Below are 19,884 nucleotides of genomic sequence, written 5' to 3'. Positions count from 1 at the left end.
TTTCTCTTCCCGATCCCTTTTGTCAAAACAGAAATCTTATATTGCTATTTAAAGGGAGCTGTAAAACACACAGCAATATATATCACAACAATGATGCTCTCCCCCCTACCCTTTCCTTCGTTGAGCCTAATATTTGATTACTGCTAGTCAAATCAAGCTTTCAGGCAAATAATCTCCATTTTTAAAGTTAATGAGATATGGTCATGTCGACAACAGCTTGCAGAAACTTTTAATTTTAATTCCTGCAGGCTGTGCTGGCCTCTTTTACAGCAACTACTGTATGAATGAGTCAAATTTGCCAACATGGCTTATGTAGACAAGTGCACACTAATTAAAAATACCCACTGGTATCATAATTTAAATACCATGAAAATAAACTGTGAAAGTCGCTCGGATCCAGTCTCATGGTTGCCTGAGAGTGTGCTTCCTTTGACTATAGGATGTTTTATTGCTGGCGTGTTCTTAGCTGAAAACCATTTTACATCTTTGAGGAATTTGGGATTTTGATGTAATTATACAATTTGTGTTAATATTTGTTTCACATAAGCTGTTAAGCAGGCCTCCCAGAACGACCACTAATTGAGAAAACCATATTGCTGAGGCAAGCGACAAATTTATACTCTTGATTTAGGGTCCAGCTACAACTTCTCTTGGGCCTAGGGTGCCTTCTCTTTTCTCTCTAAGCTCAAGCCACGATGAAACACAAATAAAAACATCATTCTGTCATTCTTTCTCTTCTCTTATTCCTTTGAAGTTTTCATTCTTCTTAACATTTGTATTTTAACTGCTTTTCTTCCAAACAAGGGAGGTAGGGCATGCTTCTTCCCCTCCATCTAATCCCTAAATGCTGCTAGAATTTCTTTTCATCCATCCATCCATCCATACACACGCGTGCACACACGTGGGCATGCACACGTGTGCGCGCACGCACGCGCGCACACACACACACTTGCAAAATTTAAATAATTCTTTTCAAGGGAGTTCCAAGTCTGCCTTTGCTGGGATAAAAACATATTTCATACAGGGTAAAATCTTGGCACCTCGAGGGTTAAAGCTATTTGAGGGGTTAAATATGCAATTACCTCTGACTAAAACCAGAGAGACATATAGATAAATAGAAGAAATGAAGTCCCCAGGTTCCCTTCAGAAGCCTTCATCACATTACTACCAGACAGAAACTCTTTAAGTACCATTTTCAGATGTTAAATCATTGTTCGCGCTGCACATATTCTCGCTATTCCTGGGGGAACAATATCTGAAGAGAGCGTGCTAACAAATGCAATCCTGTAAACAGGCATTTTTCCTCTTGTTGTGAGTACCTTTGTATCCCCGCTCCCGGCTCTGTCAGCCATGCCTTCTCTCTGCTTTGAAGTTAAAGGACTGAATGAACGGCATCATCTATTACCCAGAGTGTGCATGGAGATTATAAATAAGAAATAAAAGTGACTTTCAGTACACTGCTCTTGCATTAGCCAGTTGCCTTCTCTCTTACCTCCTTCTGTCCTTCATACCTTACAACCAACAATCTATTAGAAACCTGCATTTCAGGGTTTCGTGCAGAGGGAGACCCAGCCTGGACAATGTGTTAGCTGAGATGTGGAAAGTTGTGCTGACCTGCACAGGGCTGGGGTCTGGGCCATGGCTCTGAATCCAGCTTTCCCCTCCCCTTAACCCTGATCTTACAGATGTCCTTCAGGACGAGTGGCTGGTGATAGGACTGGCTCTTCATTTACATTTTTCTGTTGACAAACAGAGTCCATGAATATTAATTATTCTGAGGTTTATTTGCAGAAAAGGCACTTTCTAATCCTTATCAATTATTTATTGAAAATCTCCCCCACCTAATAATCTCATTAACATTATTATACTAAGGCCAACAGCAAATATTCCTTTGATAAGTAACAACCCAACCCGTTATTCTTCCTGCCAAATCTCATGTAGCCTCCTCTGCTTAATCATGGACAACTCGGCCTTTGTTTCCGGAAGCTCTACCTTAGTCCTCCTTTTTTTTTTTTTTTTTAAATAAAAGAAAATTCACATACAGGGCCTTTTGTTTTAAAATGGAAAGTATGATACATTAGGAAAAAAAATAAAATTAAAACAGTGGGAAAATACATGTATGCCTGCTTTTTAAATCCCTATTGGTTATGTGTAGAATTACTAAATGGAAAACCCGAGAGCCCCAAACCCCACAGTCATAGAGCATGAGCATCCCCAAGGGAACGCATGATGTCTGGGAACATGTGAGGGTCTACAAGAAGGTAATGCAAATGAAAACCACATCTCAATAATGAAGACACCTTCCACTCATATGTTTTGCTGCTTACAGAGCCTTCTGACCTTCAATACCTCATTTGCTTCCCCTAATGCCCCTCTCAGGTATGCATGACAGTCATTATTAACTTGATCTTACCGATAAAGAAACTGAGACTAAGGGACTGCCTGAGGTCACAGGGCTACTAGGTGGCAGGGCATGGAGAATCTTCAAGGAGTTTTGCACCCCAATTCATTCACTGGTTCTGTTTTCAAAACCAGGACTTCCTCTAACTTCCTTCTTCCCTTTTGACTCACTGTTGGTGTTTTAAAAGACATGCTTGCTTGGAATTTCATGTTTTAAAGATCTGGAGTGCCTACTGGTGATTGTTAGGGACTAGACTTCCCCAAAATCACCAAAGCACTGAATATGTAAAACAGAGCCTAATTTCTAATTTAATCAGAAATTAATGAGAAAAGAAACAGCACGCAATTTTAGAAGCAGAAGGAACCTTTGAAATGAACTAGTTTCCAGAGGCTCAAAGAGTCAGGGACTTGCTGCAAATCACAGCAAGACTCCAACCCAGCCTGGCTGATAACCCGCATCAATGTTCGAGGATCATATCTACAGAGCCGTTGCATTTTCCAAACTTGAGAGGTCACTTCTTTCTTCCTTTTGATCCAGGGGTCAGCCTTTTTTTTTTTTTTTTCCCCCTACCATGATAGGAGTTTCTCCTCCATTGCCTAAGAATATGAGTCACTACCCCTAAAGATTTCCCAGAACTTAACACCGTTTGATAGGAATAATCAGGCAGGAAGGCGCTTCAACTTCACTCTCAAAACCCCAAAGTCTCCATCCTGCCTTTTCTTCACCCCCACCACCCACCCAACCTGACTTATTTAACAGTGCAAGCATAGAAGGTCTTTGGACGCAGCACACTAGCTGTAATCCTATTAGTGCATTCCACCCAGGAGATGGACAAAGCCGGACTCAAAGCCAAGATGCTACACATTCCTGGTAGAAATTCACTGAAAGGCAAGATGACCATGGGGATACAGGTGGTAACAGGCCAGTTCACGATGACAAGGAATGTCCAGGAAGGATTTACAGAGGTTACCTCTGGCCAGTCTGGTAACAATAAGATGAGAAGATGAGGTTTGAAGTCATCTTACGAGGGACTGCGGGCGTATTCTGGGAAGTCTCAGCTTCTTTCCTATGAGCATTCGAGAAAATGTGGGCTTACAGGATAACCACAGTAAATGAGGCTTTAAGGAATGGGAATTGGGAAACAAACCGTGGTAGGAAGGATGAAACCGTTTTTTCTTCTTAAGAAGGAAGTGAAAAAATAGTCATCAATCTTAAGGCATGGTAATGACTAGCAGAGGAACTTTACCACCTGCTACACAGAACAATTTCCCTCAGCCACCATCTCTGCATCTTCTCTAGGACAGTAAACTACTGCCAGTGGACCCAATCCAGCCTGCTACCTGTTTCTGTAAATAAAGTTTTATTGGAACACAGCCATGTCCATTTATGTATTATCTATAGCTGCTTTCACGCAGAGCATTTTTGAGAGGGACAGAATAGCCTCCAAAGCCAACAAAATTTAGTATTTCAAGTCAATCTAAATGTAAAGTTAGCTGATTCCTGCTCCAAAAGGAAGAGTGAAGAAAAATAACCACTTCCCAATAATCAATAAGAAAATTTGAAAATGGATGTACATATACACACACACAGTCACCCAGCTATACCCTATATATTGAACATGGTTCTTGATGATGTTGGTAACCACGGGAATGAAGTTTCTGATTTCATCCATCCTGACAGATCATGGAAGGGCCCACATCATACTACACAAGATTGTTTCTAAACACATCAGGGGCGTCCATGCAAAAGTGAATCAAAGGACAAAGCCTTTATTTTGTCTGAGCTTAGTTTCTTCATCCATAAAATGTGAGGATGGATTCATCTAAGGAATTTTAAAAATTCTATGACTATAGAGATAAAGAACAGCGAACACACACATTATATATTTGGGGTAAGGAGTGGAGGATGAAGGAGAATGGAGGACACAGGAGTGAGGACAGGCACAATCTCACTCTCAGGAGTGAGAATAGATAAATACGTGTTAGAGGGACAAAATGAAGTCACTTTTATCATTCCTACAGGAGGTATAGATTCTGAAAGAGTTCAGCACCTACAGGGAGTGGTAGAAGGAATGCTCTACTTGCACATTACAATGAATTAATAGAGAGATCAAGGTTCTGTGAATCCTTCTGGAGAGGAGGAGAGAGTCTACAAGGAGACTGGGCAGAACAGGACCTACTCTGGACTTGTAAAGCAGTTTGAGGTGCGACCATCCCAGCCACCCAGAGATGTGCATGCACTTCTGCCCCTTGTACTGGGAAGTGACAGAGCCCAATTTTCTTCTCCAGCCCGTGTGTTTCTTTCTTGAAATGACAACACAGATGTGGCCATGGTGACATCTTCGAAGAACTGAGGTCCCTTTCCTCTCAAACGGCAACTCCAAAGTGGGAGATGTTCAAATTATGACTTTTCTTTCAATAAAACTGCTTCAGCCTACTCCACCATTCTTGCCAAAAGCAGACCTGTCAGTTTGTTTTTAAAGGTGAGACAGAGATAAAGACAGACAAAGAAAGATCCACTGCGGCCTGGTATCTGGGCTTTTGTATCGATCCAGAACAGTGACCAACAAGCAAGTTAGCTGATTTAATAATGTTTGTTAAAGCAAGGACTGGGCATTATCGGTCATCTTCACAAAATAAGCCACGCAAGTTACGATGATTTCCCAAACTGGAAACAAACATATGCTTTGTCGCTGGGTAAATGTACATAGTTTGACTTATAGGTTATGAATCTTTAAAACTCCTACCATAAGTCCTATCGCACATCCTTCGTGAGTACTATCTTTTATTTATTGTGCTAAGCGATTGTTCTTTGTTGACTGGAGCGGTGCTGGATGTGAGCAAAGCAGGTGGGCCACGGAAACATTAACACAAAATACCACTCAGGGAGCAGAGGACATTTTGTCAACAGAGCTAATCACTCTTACAGCAAAATAATCCACTCTTTTAGATATTAAAACAACGAAAACAACTGTGGTGACTTCAAAAGGACTAACTCATTAATCAGTGAAGCTGAGTGAATAATTGCCTCAAGAAACACAAGGTACCAGAAATATTTTATCCAAATACATTTTCGTAGGTTGGGAAAAGGGTCGAGCCTGTCATGTAATACTAAGAAAACACAGAAGGTATTTCCCTAGCCCGTCAGTCTGTGACAGTTGTTTGGGGCACCTGGACAAAGTCTGCAAGTTTTAGGTCTTCCAGCCGCATGTACCCAAACACAAGAGCCATAAAGAGAAAAACGTGTCCGACCCAAAATGGCTGCTTTTAAGTTGTCCATAAAACACTGACTGCAACCATCGCAGCTTGCAGCTGACTATGCAGACTTATTAATAAACCCAGATTTCCCAAGTCTTCAAAGCCAGCACTTCCATGTCCCTGACTCGTGAAGGAGACAGCGATCTGAAAAGCGGTCCACATTGGAGGCAGGGTTCAGATGTGCCGGAACCCTATACACCGGCTGTATCGCCCGCTGCACCCCATAAACCTCACCACAAGCACTGCTCAATGTCTGTCGTTTCTGGAGCGACCCAAAGGCTTTCCAAAGTGTTTCAGAAACAGAAGGAAGGATGCTAACCTCTGCCTGCGTATGCCAGGCTTGGGTGTTCATGAGAAGGATGCAGGCAACGGGCGTGAGGCAGGACCCTCGTTCGCAAACGCAAAGAAAGGAATCCGAGCATCGAGGCATAGCTGCTTATGAGGAAGAGTGGGGGGCATGGGCAGAAAGAAAGGGCTCACTGTGAAAACAGGAGAGGGTGAAAATGGAAAAGCTCTGTCTAGTGGAATATTTGGCATTTTCTTACTGGACGCAGCAAGAAAAGATGGGTTGAAAGGAGAGAGATCTGAATGAGACAACATTTTAGGGTGTTCCCAATGGGGCAGGAGGCCAAGGGAAATGGGAGCAATCCTTGTAGCAGGACCCGATCCCCTGATACCCAGCACAATGAACACAAGGGGAGAGGTGCCATGCTGGGGTGAGGAGCTCAGATGGCGGGACCCGGCAGATGTGGCTTAGAAGCTGGACTTGTCTAGCCGTAAGCTGTGTGAACGTGGGCAGCTAAGGAAGTTTCTTCCTGTGAAGAGTAGGAATTTTAAGAGTACCTAGCTCACAGTGTGCTTACGAGAACAAACTGCACTAATACAGGTACAAAGCCCAAAGCTGGAAGAAAGGAGCTTTCATTAAATTCTACTATTGATATTCCCACTACTGCTCCTACCATTACTATTACTGATAGGAGTACACCTGACTCTTGAACAACACAGGTTTGAACTGCACTGGTCCACTTCCATTGGATTTTTTTTTTCCCCCAATATAATACAGTAAAGTCCTACACATGTATTTTCTCTTCCTTGTGATTTTCTTAACATTTTCTTTTCTCTAGCTAACTTTATTGTGAGAATTCACTATATGATACATATAACATGTAAAATATGTGCTAATCGGCTATATTTATGTTATCAGTAAGGCTTCTGGTCAACAGTTGGCTATAAAGTAGTTAAGTTTTGCGGGGGGACTCAAAAGTTATACGGAGATTTGCAACTGTGCAAGGGGTGGGTGCCCCTAACCCCCACATTGTTCAAGGATCAACTATAATTTCAAACCAAAAAAAAAAAAAGTGGGACAATAGGGATGTTTAGGATTTTTGATAAAAGGAAGGAATGCACTTATTTATTGAAAATGGGCAGGCTATCATCATACCATGTTGAAAGTTTCCTCCTAAAAACAATTTTTAAGCAATGTGCCCAAATCCCGAATCAGCTGGCGAATCTGGGAGAAGGTGAAGGGGGGAAAGTTGGGAAAACAGCATTAATTAGACCATAAAATCTGAAACATGAAACTAAGAACATGAATTTTCCCCTAAAGCTATAAACACTAAATATAAAATTAAGATGAAAAAGTGAACCATCACATATGAAACTTAGCCCTAACAATTCCCACTGATAACATTACTGCTAGCTATTTCTTTTAACTATAAAGTTCCACAGTGGGGACGGGAAAAGGGATATGTAAAAATGTGAAGGAATGACTTAAAAAAAAAAAAATAGTGAAAGGACAGTCAGTCACCAAAAGGTGCCACAGTTGGTACCTCTGTAAATGGAGACTGCGGGCGGTACAGCTTCTTCTCTCTCTGCTTTCCCAGACGCATCTTCTAATTTTGCTACAATGAACGTGTAATTAATTGTGCAGTAGAAAATTCGAAATTATTTGGTATCCATTTTCAATTGAAAACATCTGAATTACACCCAAGCCTTCTGCAGAGCCAACACTGAGGATTTCACTCTCAGCTCTGGCACACTGGGGTATTTTGTAGGCACTGGCAGAGTTAAGTGACTGTCTCGGCACCTCTGCCAGCACATTCAGCAGCCATTCCCTAACTGTGCCACAGTCACTCTGCCAATATTTTATGGGAGTTTCACAAAATGCACCTATAGCTAGTTAGACTCACAAATGAGAGGACCTCCTAAAATTCTGGCTTTAAAAAAAAAAAAAAAACCCTTTTTTTTTTTTTTCCCTCCCGTTCTTCATTCTTCAGAAACTTCCCTAGCCTTCTAGAAACAGGATGGGCCACGGGAATCAAATATTATCTCAGATTGGAGATCTAACAAGGGGGTTTTGCCAGACAACAGCCTAGGGAAGCTATTGGTTAGATGCAGTATGTAATTATTTGCTATCCCCGTTCCAGGTACGAATCCCATAGAAATTACAGAAGGAGGGCAGCAAGGAGCCTTGAGACATAAAAATCATTGCCATGTGTAAAAACTTAGATGTTAAAAAAGAAAATGCAAGCACAAGAATTTAGCCAGAAAAAAAAAAAAACAACAAAAAAAAACAGACATGCCAATAAAAAAACTGCTTCTTAAAATTTGGCTGGCAGTGTCCTTCCCCTCCCCAATGGATACTCTTAGTAAAGAAAACATGGTAGGTTTTTTCTCCCTTGACTGTATTTGATTTCCAATTAAAATTAAATATAAACTGAAACGCCACCTGGATTTTAGCAAAATCCAATCCCCGCCCTCCACCGCTCCTTTTTCTTAAAAGAAGAACCTGGGCTTACATATACAAACATTTCGCTAAATGACCCGTGGCAAATTGCGTAATGCCAGTAAAAGTTGTGTTTTTTAAGTTATGAGCCCCAAAGATTTTATCTGAAATAAAACCCTGATTCAATTCAGATTCTGGAGGCAAACTGTGTCCTTAGCTCTGCCTCTAAATTTAAAACATTTGTGGCGGGGCCCCTTCAGTAATGTTGCTAGTAGGTATGGAGGAGAAATTCTGTATTTATTAAGATAATATGTTTTCTTTTCTAAAATGGTAAATTGGGGCACTAATTGCCTACAAGAACGGATTCTCTGTAGTCTTCCTATAGAGGTCAGTTTCTAAATGAAGAGTGTGACTGTCAAACAGGACTGTGCCCTTATTTCAATTAATTATCTCAATGAGGGAAGACACAGGAACTCTGGAATTCACAGATGAGGGCTCTCCTTGGAGGTCTCTAACACGAATTTCTACACTGCTCTAAGGTGATCGCATTTGAATATAAATTGGGTGGAGTATGCTAAAGAATGGAAGAGCCCTGAGAAACAAGTTGGTTCCCTTCCTGGCCTCTGCCTTTGGGTCCCTAAGATTTCAGCACCGCCTTTTCCCTGTCTTCAAAAGGTGCTGAGCAAACAAAATAATACTGTCGAGAGCACTATTATTTTAAAGGCTTGACTAGTGGGCTAAGGCCTAAGGTCTATTATTCAATGTATTTGTCACATAACTCTGCTCCAGAAGTTATCTCTATTGCCCCATTCTACAGACAAGAAAAGTAAGGCTCAGAGAGACTGGCAAAACTCATTTACTTCATTCAGTAAGTACTAGAGGTGGGTTTTGAACTCTTGTCAGTAGGATTCCAAAATGCCTCGAATGAAATGTTTCTCCTGCATTTTCTAGTCCCTGAGCAGTGAGATGAGTCTCTAGGGGAAATATCATGCACTGGGTAGCCAACTAAGTACATCTGTATACGACTGTCAGTACGATACTCAAGGACGTCCATAAGACAAGGAAACAGGCTAGCTCCACTGTCCATGCTTTCAGGTGCCCTGCCCTTTTGAGTGGTTATCAGACAGTGATCCTCCAACCGGCAGCAGAGAATGAGTTAAGAGCATCAAAAATGCAAATTCTTGGACCTCACCCCAGATCTACAGAATAAAGTGCTCCCAGGGTGGGTTTAGCAATATGTTTTAAGATGCCCTCCAAATGATTCCAATACATGTATAAGTCTGAGAACCACTGCAGAATGCCATACAACCTCTCAGTAAAAGTGTACCCCTGAATCAAAGGCTATGATGGTCTTAAGCCTCTTGACACCCCATGCCACACTGACCCCAGAATGGGCTACTCTAACTTACACTCCCATCAACCACGAAAGGGAGCCCCAGCGGTATACGTAGCATTTACTGTAACCTTTGCTGATTTAGCCAAAGATCTTTCAAGTAGTGTGTGAAGCTGGTGATTGTGTTCGAATAGATATAAAAAGCCTCTTCGAACCCGTGCAGAGTGCTTTATATGACCTTACTTTCCAGAGTTTTCTTCGGAGCTGGCATTTATAAGTGCTACATCTAAGATATCCAAGAACGAATTCCAGGGACACATTGGTAAGCATTTAGAGCCAGAAGAGGAAACCTTTTCCAAATTAAAGATAGGTTACTAATATACTTAACATTAATTAAACACAGAAAAATCTAGGAACATTTGTCAAAACACTGAACCAGCAAGCAAATCTAATTAACATGCAGTATGGACTGCATAGTGTTTTAATTGCAGGGTAGGAGGCTGGGGCATGATGCACATGAAACTCATTGCAAAATGATACAAGCACACATACAAACATACACTTCTCAGAGCACAAGATGCTGGGCTTTCATCGGATTCACAAAAGAGGAACCATAAACCTGCAAAATGTACGCATGATGAAATTAAAGACATGTCCTGTGCCAGGGAAACCCTCCCACCAGGAAGGCTAAAGAGAAGCTCACTAACTGTGAGATGTCATGATAAGTCATCTGGTAACAAGCTTACAACCAGAAACAAATAAGAATGTAAGAAAACAAAGAAGAAAGGCAGAGGGGAGAAAATAAAAGGCCATGCGCTTCTAGGAAAGACAGTTCATAAATAGCTGGATTGAACGAATACCTTCAAATATCACAACTATTTTAAAATTAGGCATTAGGATTTCAGTTGTTCTAGCTCTATGACAAATAGAGGTGATTTGGTTAAAACTCGATATTAAAAGTATGTAAAATATGGACACCACCAACCAAATGACCAGCCTTGTCAGTCCCCATCTAATCTCTGTGGAGATCGGACACTCGACTCAGGCAATGGTCTGTGTAAACAGACAGGCCCCACACCATTTCCTGGAGACCAATAAACTCAGATGCTGGCGTCTGGCATAGAAAGACTTCTACTTACCATTTACCCCTAGTCGTTCCACAGTGGAAATCCCCCTTGCTTATCCCAAAATTAAAAATGGCAAAGTGGCAAAGATACACTTCTTGGGCACTGAGGTCATAAACCGCACCCATACAGTTCAGTATACATCTTCCGTCCACTCTCCCCGATTGAAAGGGTTAAATTAAATCAGCTGGTGTGCATGTACTGAGTTAACTATTTCCCAAGTTGTACCAGTCTTCAAAAATCCCACCAACATAGGCACAAATAAACTCTTCCCCTCTGGATTACTGAAGATGTATTGCTTAAGTCATTCATCTGTTAATTAGTCATATGCGTATCTTCTACAGCTTGTCTTCATTTTGCTTTGAGATTTTTACTGATATTTAATGCATATGTTTATGTTTTGTTCCACTACGATTAGATTCTAAGTTTTATGAATTCAGGGAGATGTTAAGGGTGTTTCTTCATATCTTCTAGCCAACCATGGGACTGTGAACCTAAGATACGCTCATTTTTATGTTAATTTTCTTTGGTAAGAGAACCATGGGGAAGAACATCCGCTCTTTGAGTGACTCAGTGTCCAACTTCCATTTCCTTAGAGGGCTGGCTGATTATTCCTCTAACCACCAATAATGCCAAAACATTTAATTTGTGAAATGCATTCAGTTAAATGATTAGAAAGGAACTCTGCAGGTAGGATGACACCAACAAGTGACTTTACCACCCTGGAAAATGTAAGACAAAGTCTCAAACTGTGATATATGTATTTCTTGAGGGATAATTTAGGGAAAAAAATAAGGAATGATCCTGCAGTTTTGTTACTTTCTATAAAGTAAGAGGAGAAGGTTCTAGAAGGCAAGCCTTGCCACATCTGCCATTTACTAATTCAGGAGGACGGCAGCTCTAGACAACATCCAACAGGGGGATGGTGGTGTTTCAATAAAACCTTTTTTTTTTTTTTCCCCAGTCCAAGAAGGGAATCTATTAACTCACAGAATTCAAGAAAGGGTTGAGGAAACACATCACAAAACAGGCAGGTAAGAACCAAAAGGCAAGAACAAGTGGATCCAGGAACTCCAATGCTGCTGAGTCTTCCCCCAACCCCGTGCTCTTGACTCTTTCTAGCTCTTTCCTTCTTCTTACTTGAGATCCTTAAATGATTATTATCTACCTCACTGGGTCATTATGAGAATTAAATGAGATAACACCTTGCAAAGAAATAAAATATCACAGTACTCAATAAATGTCAATAAAACCTTTCTTTAAAAAAAAAAAAAAGGTGGTGGGCCAGATTTAGCCAGATAGGCCCTCTGGCTTAGTTCACCAATCCCTCGTAGAGTCTGCAGGTTTAACACAACGCTTTGTACCTAGAACCCGCCCAGTCAAGGGACTGAACAAATGGTCGAGACAAGTTTAAAATATTTCCGGAATATAATCGTGACAATTCTAATTGTGAATATCACATCCTCAGCTTACGCATGATGCTTTTCCTTCTGTAAACACATTAATGACACAGTCTTTAGATAAATGTGCATAGCATAGGCATATAATACACAGCACAAACTTTGAATTGGGAAGACAAGTGTATATCCAATGAGATAATCAGAGTATCATTATAAAAATGCACGTAAAGGCATTTTCACTTACTACTTTTGGATGGTGAATGCCTATTGAGTTGAAATGGAAATATCATGAGTAGGACGAAAAAAATGAGGCAAGGTAAGCAATATTATCACAGAATTATTTATCATACACATTAGGATCAAAAATAGTCAGGAAAGAATGAGCATTATGTCATTCTCTCCCAGTATTTAACCTTGTAAAAGGTTGTTGAGTTCATAGGGAAGATAACAAGAGTCAATACAAGAGGCTATAAAAATGGAACTACGGCTTACCATGCAACCTTGAAAAATTAATACTTAATAATTATAATAATAAAAGGCCACTTCTGCCCTGTTTTAGGATGTTACATATTATTTTATTAAATTTTTCCAAAACTCTTTCTTCCTTTGGCTCTGAGACACATGGCTCTGCTGTTGAAAAGCAAAAGACATTTTACGCACAATTTTCCCTCTACTAGAAAGAGGTATATTGTGCCCTTCAGTGAACATAAAATTGATATTATCATCTCTTAGTTTATATCTCACTACTTAACCTTCAGATTAAAAGTTATTGGATTTGAATGACTAAGAAGACATCATGTCACCTTCCCTTCAATGTGGAGACAGGGGAGTTCGGAATGAGAGAAGGTACAGTGATAAAAACACGGATTTCGGACCAGCTGACACTTTGCCTCTTTTGACAAGCAACCGTGACACTGACAATTCCTTGTGCTTGTATGGATGATATATTGTGTGACAAAGGGTCTGTCTACTTTCAGAAACTTTGCTGAAGACGGATCTGCATCAGGACGTTAATTTTATTTGGAGTACAGTCAAAAAGGAGCAGTCCAAAAATAGGGATGAAAGAGTTAAGTCAAGGAGAACCTTAGGGTTACCACCTTTAAAAAAATCCTACCCCGGGGCGCCTGGGTGGCTCAGTTGGTTAAGCGACTGCCTTCGGCTCAGGTCATGATCCTGGAGTCCCTGGATCGAGTCCCGCATCAGGCTCCCTGCTCGGCAGGGAGCCTGCTTCTCCCTCTGACCCTCCCCCCTCTCATGTGCTCTCTGTCTCTCTCATTCTCTCTGTCTCAAATAAATAAATAAAATCTTAAAAAAAAAAAAATCCTACCCCTCTTACGCAGAAGATACTGGAAAATGTTCTCTCCAGAGGGATTAAAGAGAACAGAGCTGCTTTCCCTCCATGCGCCTCTATGCAGGGCTCAACTCAAAACACACAAACAAGGCCTTGACATCCCTAAGCAGTTTAATCTATACCTTGTCAATGAGTCTGCCAATAGCACCACTGTTTAATAATCACACAACATATTTTTCCAACAAAAAAAACACAACCCCCCCCCCCTTTCCCCCTAAAAAAAAAAAAAAAAAATTCATTCTAAGAAACTTGCGTCAATATGAAACGGACTTTATCAAAGATCTAACTTCATAGTTTTGTTCTCTAAAAGAGATTAAGTCCATTCCATGATCAATAGGAACACAAGGCAGTTTATCAGCATTTCCCACGTGACTTTTGGAAGATATACTCATTAGTAACTGGCAAAGGCTAAAGGGAAAATACTTGATAATTTTAATCTGAAGAAACATACAATCAAAAGAGTGAGTTTTCGTGATGTAAGAGGATGTCGTATTTTTTTAAACAGTCTTTTGGTATTCAAATGTAGGAGGAGAAATGCAGGGAGCAAGGGGGTAAAGGTGGTCAACAAAAGCAAGTCCTCAATTAAATGAAGCAGGAGTTAGAGGCCAATTACTGAATTCAGAACCTACTGCAAGAGCCTTATCACTGCTATTAATCTTTCAAAGATCTCTTTCCTTCTAAGCCAGGCCAGGTCCAACCTTCTAATTTACCTTCAGTACCACTCCTCTTGAATGGCCTTTCTTCTCTGCCTAGAAACCTCCCCTGGCTTAGAAACCCAAGCCTCCAACAAGCTGAACCCAGGTAACCTTTGAACCACCTTCCCACTGCTCTCATCCCGGCTCTTCAGGCTCTTCAGGCTCCAGTCAAATAAACTCCAAATTAATTACCCTACCATGCACATTTCCTTACACAGAGGCAGTACACACGTATTAGTTACATGAAAGAATATTTAACAAATGAATAAATGCATTTCAAGAACTCCAAAGCGAAGAAACAAAGTTAATACGTAGTTTCCAGTGTAGCACATTTATTAGCTCACTTGGAACAAAGCTGAGACCAGGCCAGTATGTGAAACTCTCTTCATCACATTTTCTTGTGTGAGGAAAAAGAAAAAAAAAAATGTGGTTGTATTTCTCTGAACCAAATCAAACACAGTATTTAGCAAAGGGCCTCTGGAATGTTACAAGTAACACTTCATAATTACAATAGATTTGAGTTCAAAGACCAAGTGATGAAAAGAAACTTTCTAATACGGGGTTCAATTCCCTATATAAACTTCCCTTTTGTTGCTCCATCTACCACTTGCATTTATATTGCCATTCTACTTTGTCATAAAAGCAGTCACCTTGTAACCCTTTTTATCAAGTAATCTATGCACTACCTAAAAGTACACTCGACTCCATCAGTCGAGCTATATAGGTTTACATTACACAAACATACCAATTCTGCGTGCTCAGCACTACTTGTCAATAAACGCAAGCAGTTGCAAAAGAGCAAAGTAGGTTCCTTGCCTTCAGAGAACAGATAGGAGCCGGCCAGTTTTGCAAAACAAACTCTCTGCAATCAGTGAAGCTAATCTGTCAACAAATTACCATTAAAGTCATACCTCCTGAAAGTTCAAAAAGAGATTTCTGATTAGACAAGAGGGGGTATTTATTATTATTATTAATATTATTATTATTATTATTATTATTTGCAGCTCACAGGTCAGGGCTTAAAATTGCCTTCTCAAAGTAGGGACACTTTTACTTAAAGCTGAGGGTACACTTCACTCATGGTGAAATGTGGCATCTAGCTTTCTATGTACTTGGCTCTTTTTCTGTTGTTGTTTCTCATGCCATCTTACCTTTCAACAGAGAATGTAATGACACACAACTGTTTGGTAATCAAAACTTGAAAGGATTTCATATAAGGCTCACATCACAAGTTACCTAAATCTCTAACAATATTTTGATGACAAGGAGGTCCAAACTCACAGAGTAAAGAACTAGCTCCAGCGTTCAGGGTGAAGGATGCCTTTTCCAGAAAGAGCCACAAAAGGAATTGAGAAAAAGTGGGACTCTGTTATTGTTATGGCTGCTTTTCTTTGTCACAATTACCCGAATTCCTCTCTCACTTTTTTCTCAATTTGTTTGCATGGTTTTTGCTAACATTTTGATGGCACCGATTCTTACTACAAATTTTTGATCATCAGTAGCTTCTATATTTGAACTCTACCTTGTGTTCAAAAAGAATGTATCTTGGTAGAGTGAGTCCTTTAAAATTATAGTTTGAGTTTTCACCCACCAGTGAAGGAAGGTGCTAGCTCCTAGCATAGAGCCTGCCTCAATGAGAGAACTCAATACATTAAGATCTTCTTCTGCACTGCCTTCCAGAAGCTTTCCTTCTCAGACACAGAGATGCTGACCATCTTTTCCCTTCCAATGGCATCAAAAGACCTTCCTTTCAGACACAGTCCCTGGCAGCTACAAGGCAAAAGGCCACTTGAGGGTATTCCTAACAAAGTTAATAAAGCAACCTTAAACAAAGAGAAGAATGGTAAGGCCGAACTGGCCATTGCTACCTGGTCTTTGTACTAATCCACACCTAATCACTTGGGCCTCCCTCTGTAGAGTGAGGAACAAGGCAAAGGATGGCCACAATAATGGTACCATGGTTCCCATAAAGGAACAGGAGTACGAAAGAGAAGCGCACAGGGATGGTCTCTTTCATTGGAGCTCACTGCCCATCCAAACACACACAGCGATTTCTTCCAGGCGTTGTTTTTCACAGGGGCACTTCAAGCTGGAAATGTTGGCAGGACAACCTCTCTCTTTTGCCCAATATCCACTAGTCATTTTGGTAACAAGAACAAAATGAGGAAATTCATTCCACCATTTTGAAAATGAAGAGAAGAATCTTCAATTTTGTGTATTGGTTTATGCTAACATGTTCACACTCTGGTCGTTATCATTTGGTTACTCACATTCAGGAGACCCCAGGATACAGACCCGTGATTCTCCCAGGCCCCGCTGATGGCATATTTTCTACATCCTCGGGGAATATACACAGCCAGATTTCCTTCCCACTCCTCCTGTCTCTCTGAGCTTCTCTAGTCCTGGGCAGTGACTCATCTCTCACCTCCTTTAATAGTTTATTGGCGAAATGCAACCCAATGAATCCCTCTTCTTGCCTCTCATGATGTTTCAGAAGCTACTTATCCTTCCTACCTCTCTTAACTCTTCAGGACTCATTCAATGTTTTCCTCTCTTTCTTTTACATTATTAATGGGAAACATGTACATAGACATGTGTTGATGGTTGATAGGTAACTTTTGGGCCAAAAGGTCCAACACCTTAAACCAAATGTCAAAGAACCATTGTCAAAAAATGAAACAAACACTTCACTTATCCACACTCTCTAAATAATCCATATTCAAATCCCGTATATAATGTATCTTTTTTTTTAATGTCTTTCTCACAGACTACCTCTACACTGCCCTCCTCATATAAAACAATAGCCACACCTCAAAACCACAGCAACCAAAGCCCTCTCTATACTGATTTGCAGACAATAAAACTGCCAGGTGGTACCCAAAAAAAAAAACCCCATCATTAAATGGAATGTTGTTAAGAAATAGCTGTTTTATTTAACAGCTATTCATTTTTATTGAATAAACATTTTCTAGTATGCATTCTGTTAATTGACCTGACAGCATATGCTGTATATGGAGAAACTTCTAAACATTATGCTCTATGTAATATGCTTATCTGAAAAAGCTCTCATTTGCAGCAATATGGAAATAAAATTCTGCTTTCTAAAATTCAAGACTTTTAAAATGCATTAATCCACACAGTTTATGAAATTGCTCTGGACATTTTAAAATCCTTTCTTTAGGAAAAAAAACTTCAGTAATTGGTAATAGTATTTGTTGCTGAGTTTCATAATGGAGTAGTGCATATCCAATACAGAACTTTTACAGACCCAGAAATGGGGCAGGCATAATAGGAAATAAAAAGCAGTTACGGTATCGGGTAAAGAATTACCCAGTGGCTAAAAGAAATGTTCAGAAACTCTATCAAATTATATTATTAGGAAACTATTGTTATAATAGTTTCATGGCCCAGATATAAGTAGACTTGAGACATTACAGAGATAATACATTTCATTTTGAGGAAGGAAGACAGTTGGGGAGTGTGTTGGCGGGCTCCTCCAGCTACTGGCAGCACCTCTCCTTGGTGATGGCTTCTGAGTGATGATGGCATCTTGCAGAACTACCAACCCCCCTGCCTAGAGGGCCACAAATGAGCGATGCTGCTCGGTGGGAGCTAGGGCAGCCTGGAGGGTGGCGGGCTCCCTGACTTCACGAGCAATCCATCCCTTAACAACTGTTGTCCTCGTAGGAATATTGGTCTAGGGTTACCAGATCTTCTGATTTTTCAAGAGAAGATGGAAAAGCCAGATTCCCCCTATTTTTCTAGGTTGTCACCTATGTAATTCTTTTTTTTCTTTTTTTAACAATTCTTCTTAGACCTAATTTAGCCAACCTACAGACCAGTCCCAGCATAGAAGTCACTCATTCCACAGCTAATCTTTGTGAAAGCTCTCCATTCTGAAAGGGCACTTGCTATCATTTGTAATTATCTTTGGTAATAAGAATCAAACATGGAAAGGCTTGCATTTATTTTAAAAGTCCTAGCACTAGGCAAAAATTCTCCCTATATCGTCAACGAGTGCACTGGTGCAACTGGAAAATCCTATAACATTCAGTGTTACACACAGCATAATTAACTCATTTTTATACCAAGCCCTTTTAAGCCACATCTTTTTGTTCCATGGACTTCTAACATATTTTACAGTTCTAATTCTCTTCCACTGTCCTACATTAATCAAAGCTGTAACCCCTGTTGTCTTTGTACTACAGAATCAGAATGTGCCCCTGGCGAGGAATGGGGGAAAAGTCAACAGGAATTAAATTTCAGTGCAACTGTTTACTCAACTGTGGCCTGCAGTTATTGAAATTTTATCCGTGGTTTTGTGTGACTACCGCAGTAATGAATTCAGCATGGCTGTGATTTTCTCACTGCTGGTATTCTCACTTCAAGTAAAAACCTGTAGAATAAAAATGACGAAAACAACCCAAGTCCATCACGTTGACCCTCGCATTTCTCCAAAGCGCTTAATTGTTGCAGTTTTCGGTCCAGAAGGAAACTAGGTTCACTCTAGTCCTGCAAAACTTTTTCAATCCCTTAGTTTCTTTTCCCCTTCAATCCATCTACAGATTTTCTTGTCCTCCAACAACCTGTGAAGAGCCACATCTATACTTCAAGGGGCAAACAGCTGTATTTTATTTTACAAGATCGAAAAGGCCTGCCAAGCATAATGTATGTGGGGTTTTAGCCACAGTGATAAATCCAACTACTCTCTCTTCCTAAGTCATATCAATAGCAAATAAAAATAAAATTGTTATAAAAAGTATTTAAAATGAGTTTCGAAGTACAATCAAAAAGGTACTGACATCCATAACACATAACAGCATGTTTTCCAAAGTGGTTGCAGCCAAAATAAAGGGGGGAGATGTGCTAATTTTGTTACTGATGCTTTTTAAGGAAGATGCTGTTAAAAAATAATGCACTTTCCTAACTGTCTCCTATGAGGCCAATGTGTTGTTGCTGTTATTGGTGTAGGGGTGTGTATGCGTGTGTGTTGACGGTATATATGTAAAGACTTTGGCTGACTTACTACTTTAAGATGGTAAATGATCTTCAGTTCTTCATAGAAAACTCTAAAGAAGTGAATTTCCCATTTATTTAATTAATGTACCTTAAGTACTAAGCATGTGGGGTACTCACCCCACAGGTCAAGAGCACCACACCTCACCTGCTCCATAAGGAACCAGCGGATCTTGGTCTCTGTAGGGTAAGGACATAGAACACAGCACTCCGAAACAGCAACTGCCCGTTCTCAATATAACCATAAGTACCTGAGAACACCACCACATGAACGATGCATGCACACATGGATACCTTCCTACCATTTGAGGATATGTTTTGCTAACCACCTCGGCAGTTAGAATTTGGCCATTTGCACTCATTTAAGTGCACAACCTTCCACACGACATACATCATCAATTCCAGCTGATGTGATGCCCAAGGTGCAGGCACAGAAGGGTCTGGGCGGCCAGGGAGAGAGACCATACCACGTCACTTAGATGAAGCGCCTTGCAGTGAGACCTGAGCACGTCTGCTAGTTTCCTTTTCTTTCTATTCCACTAACTTCTAACAGACTAACAATGTAATGATTCTTCATGTTTT

General features: G+C 40.4%; 1 protein-coding gene across 1 annotated transcript in view; it reads right to left on the bottom strand.

The window, feature by feature from the left end:
• Positions 1–19,884, bottom strand: part of FOXP1 (forkhead box P1) — a 488,623-nt gene that overhangs the window by 204,649 nt on the left and 264,090 nt on the right. Inside the window, exon 5 of the mRNA XM_021695139.2 lies at positions 19,451–19,453. Coding sequence (XP_021550814.2) covers positions 19,451–19,453 — 3 coding nt within the window. The remainder of the gene's footprint in view (positions 1–19,450; positions 19,454–19,884) is intronic.

This window comes from Neomonachus schauinslandi, chromosome 1, assembly GCF_002201575.2.
Source record: "Neomonachus schauinslandi chromosome 1, ASM220157v2, whole genome shotgun sequence".
In the NCBI taxonomy this organism is placed as follows: domain Eukaryota; kingdom Metazoa; phylum Chordata; class Mammalia; order Carnivora; family Phocidae; genus Neomonachus; species Neomonachus schauinslandi.
Note: the sequence above shows the minus strand (reverse complement) of the source record. Positions and strands in the feature narration are given on the sequence as shown.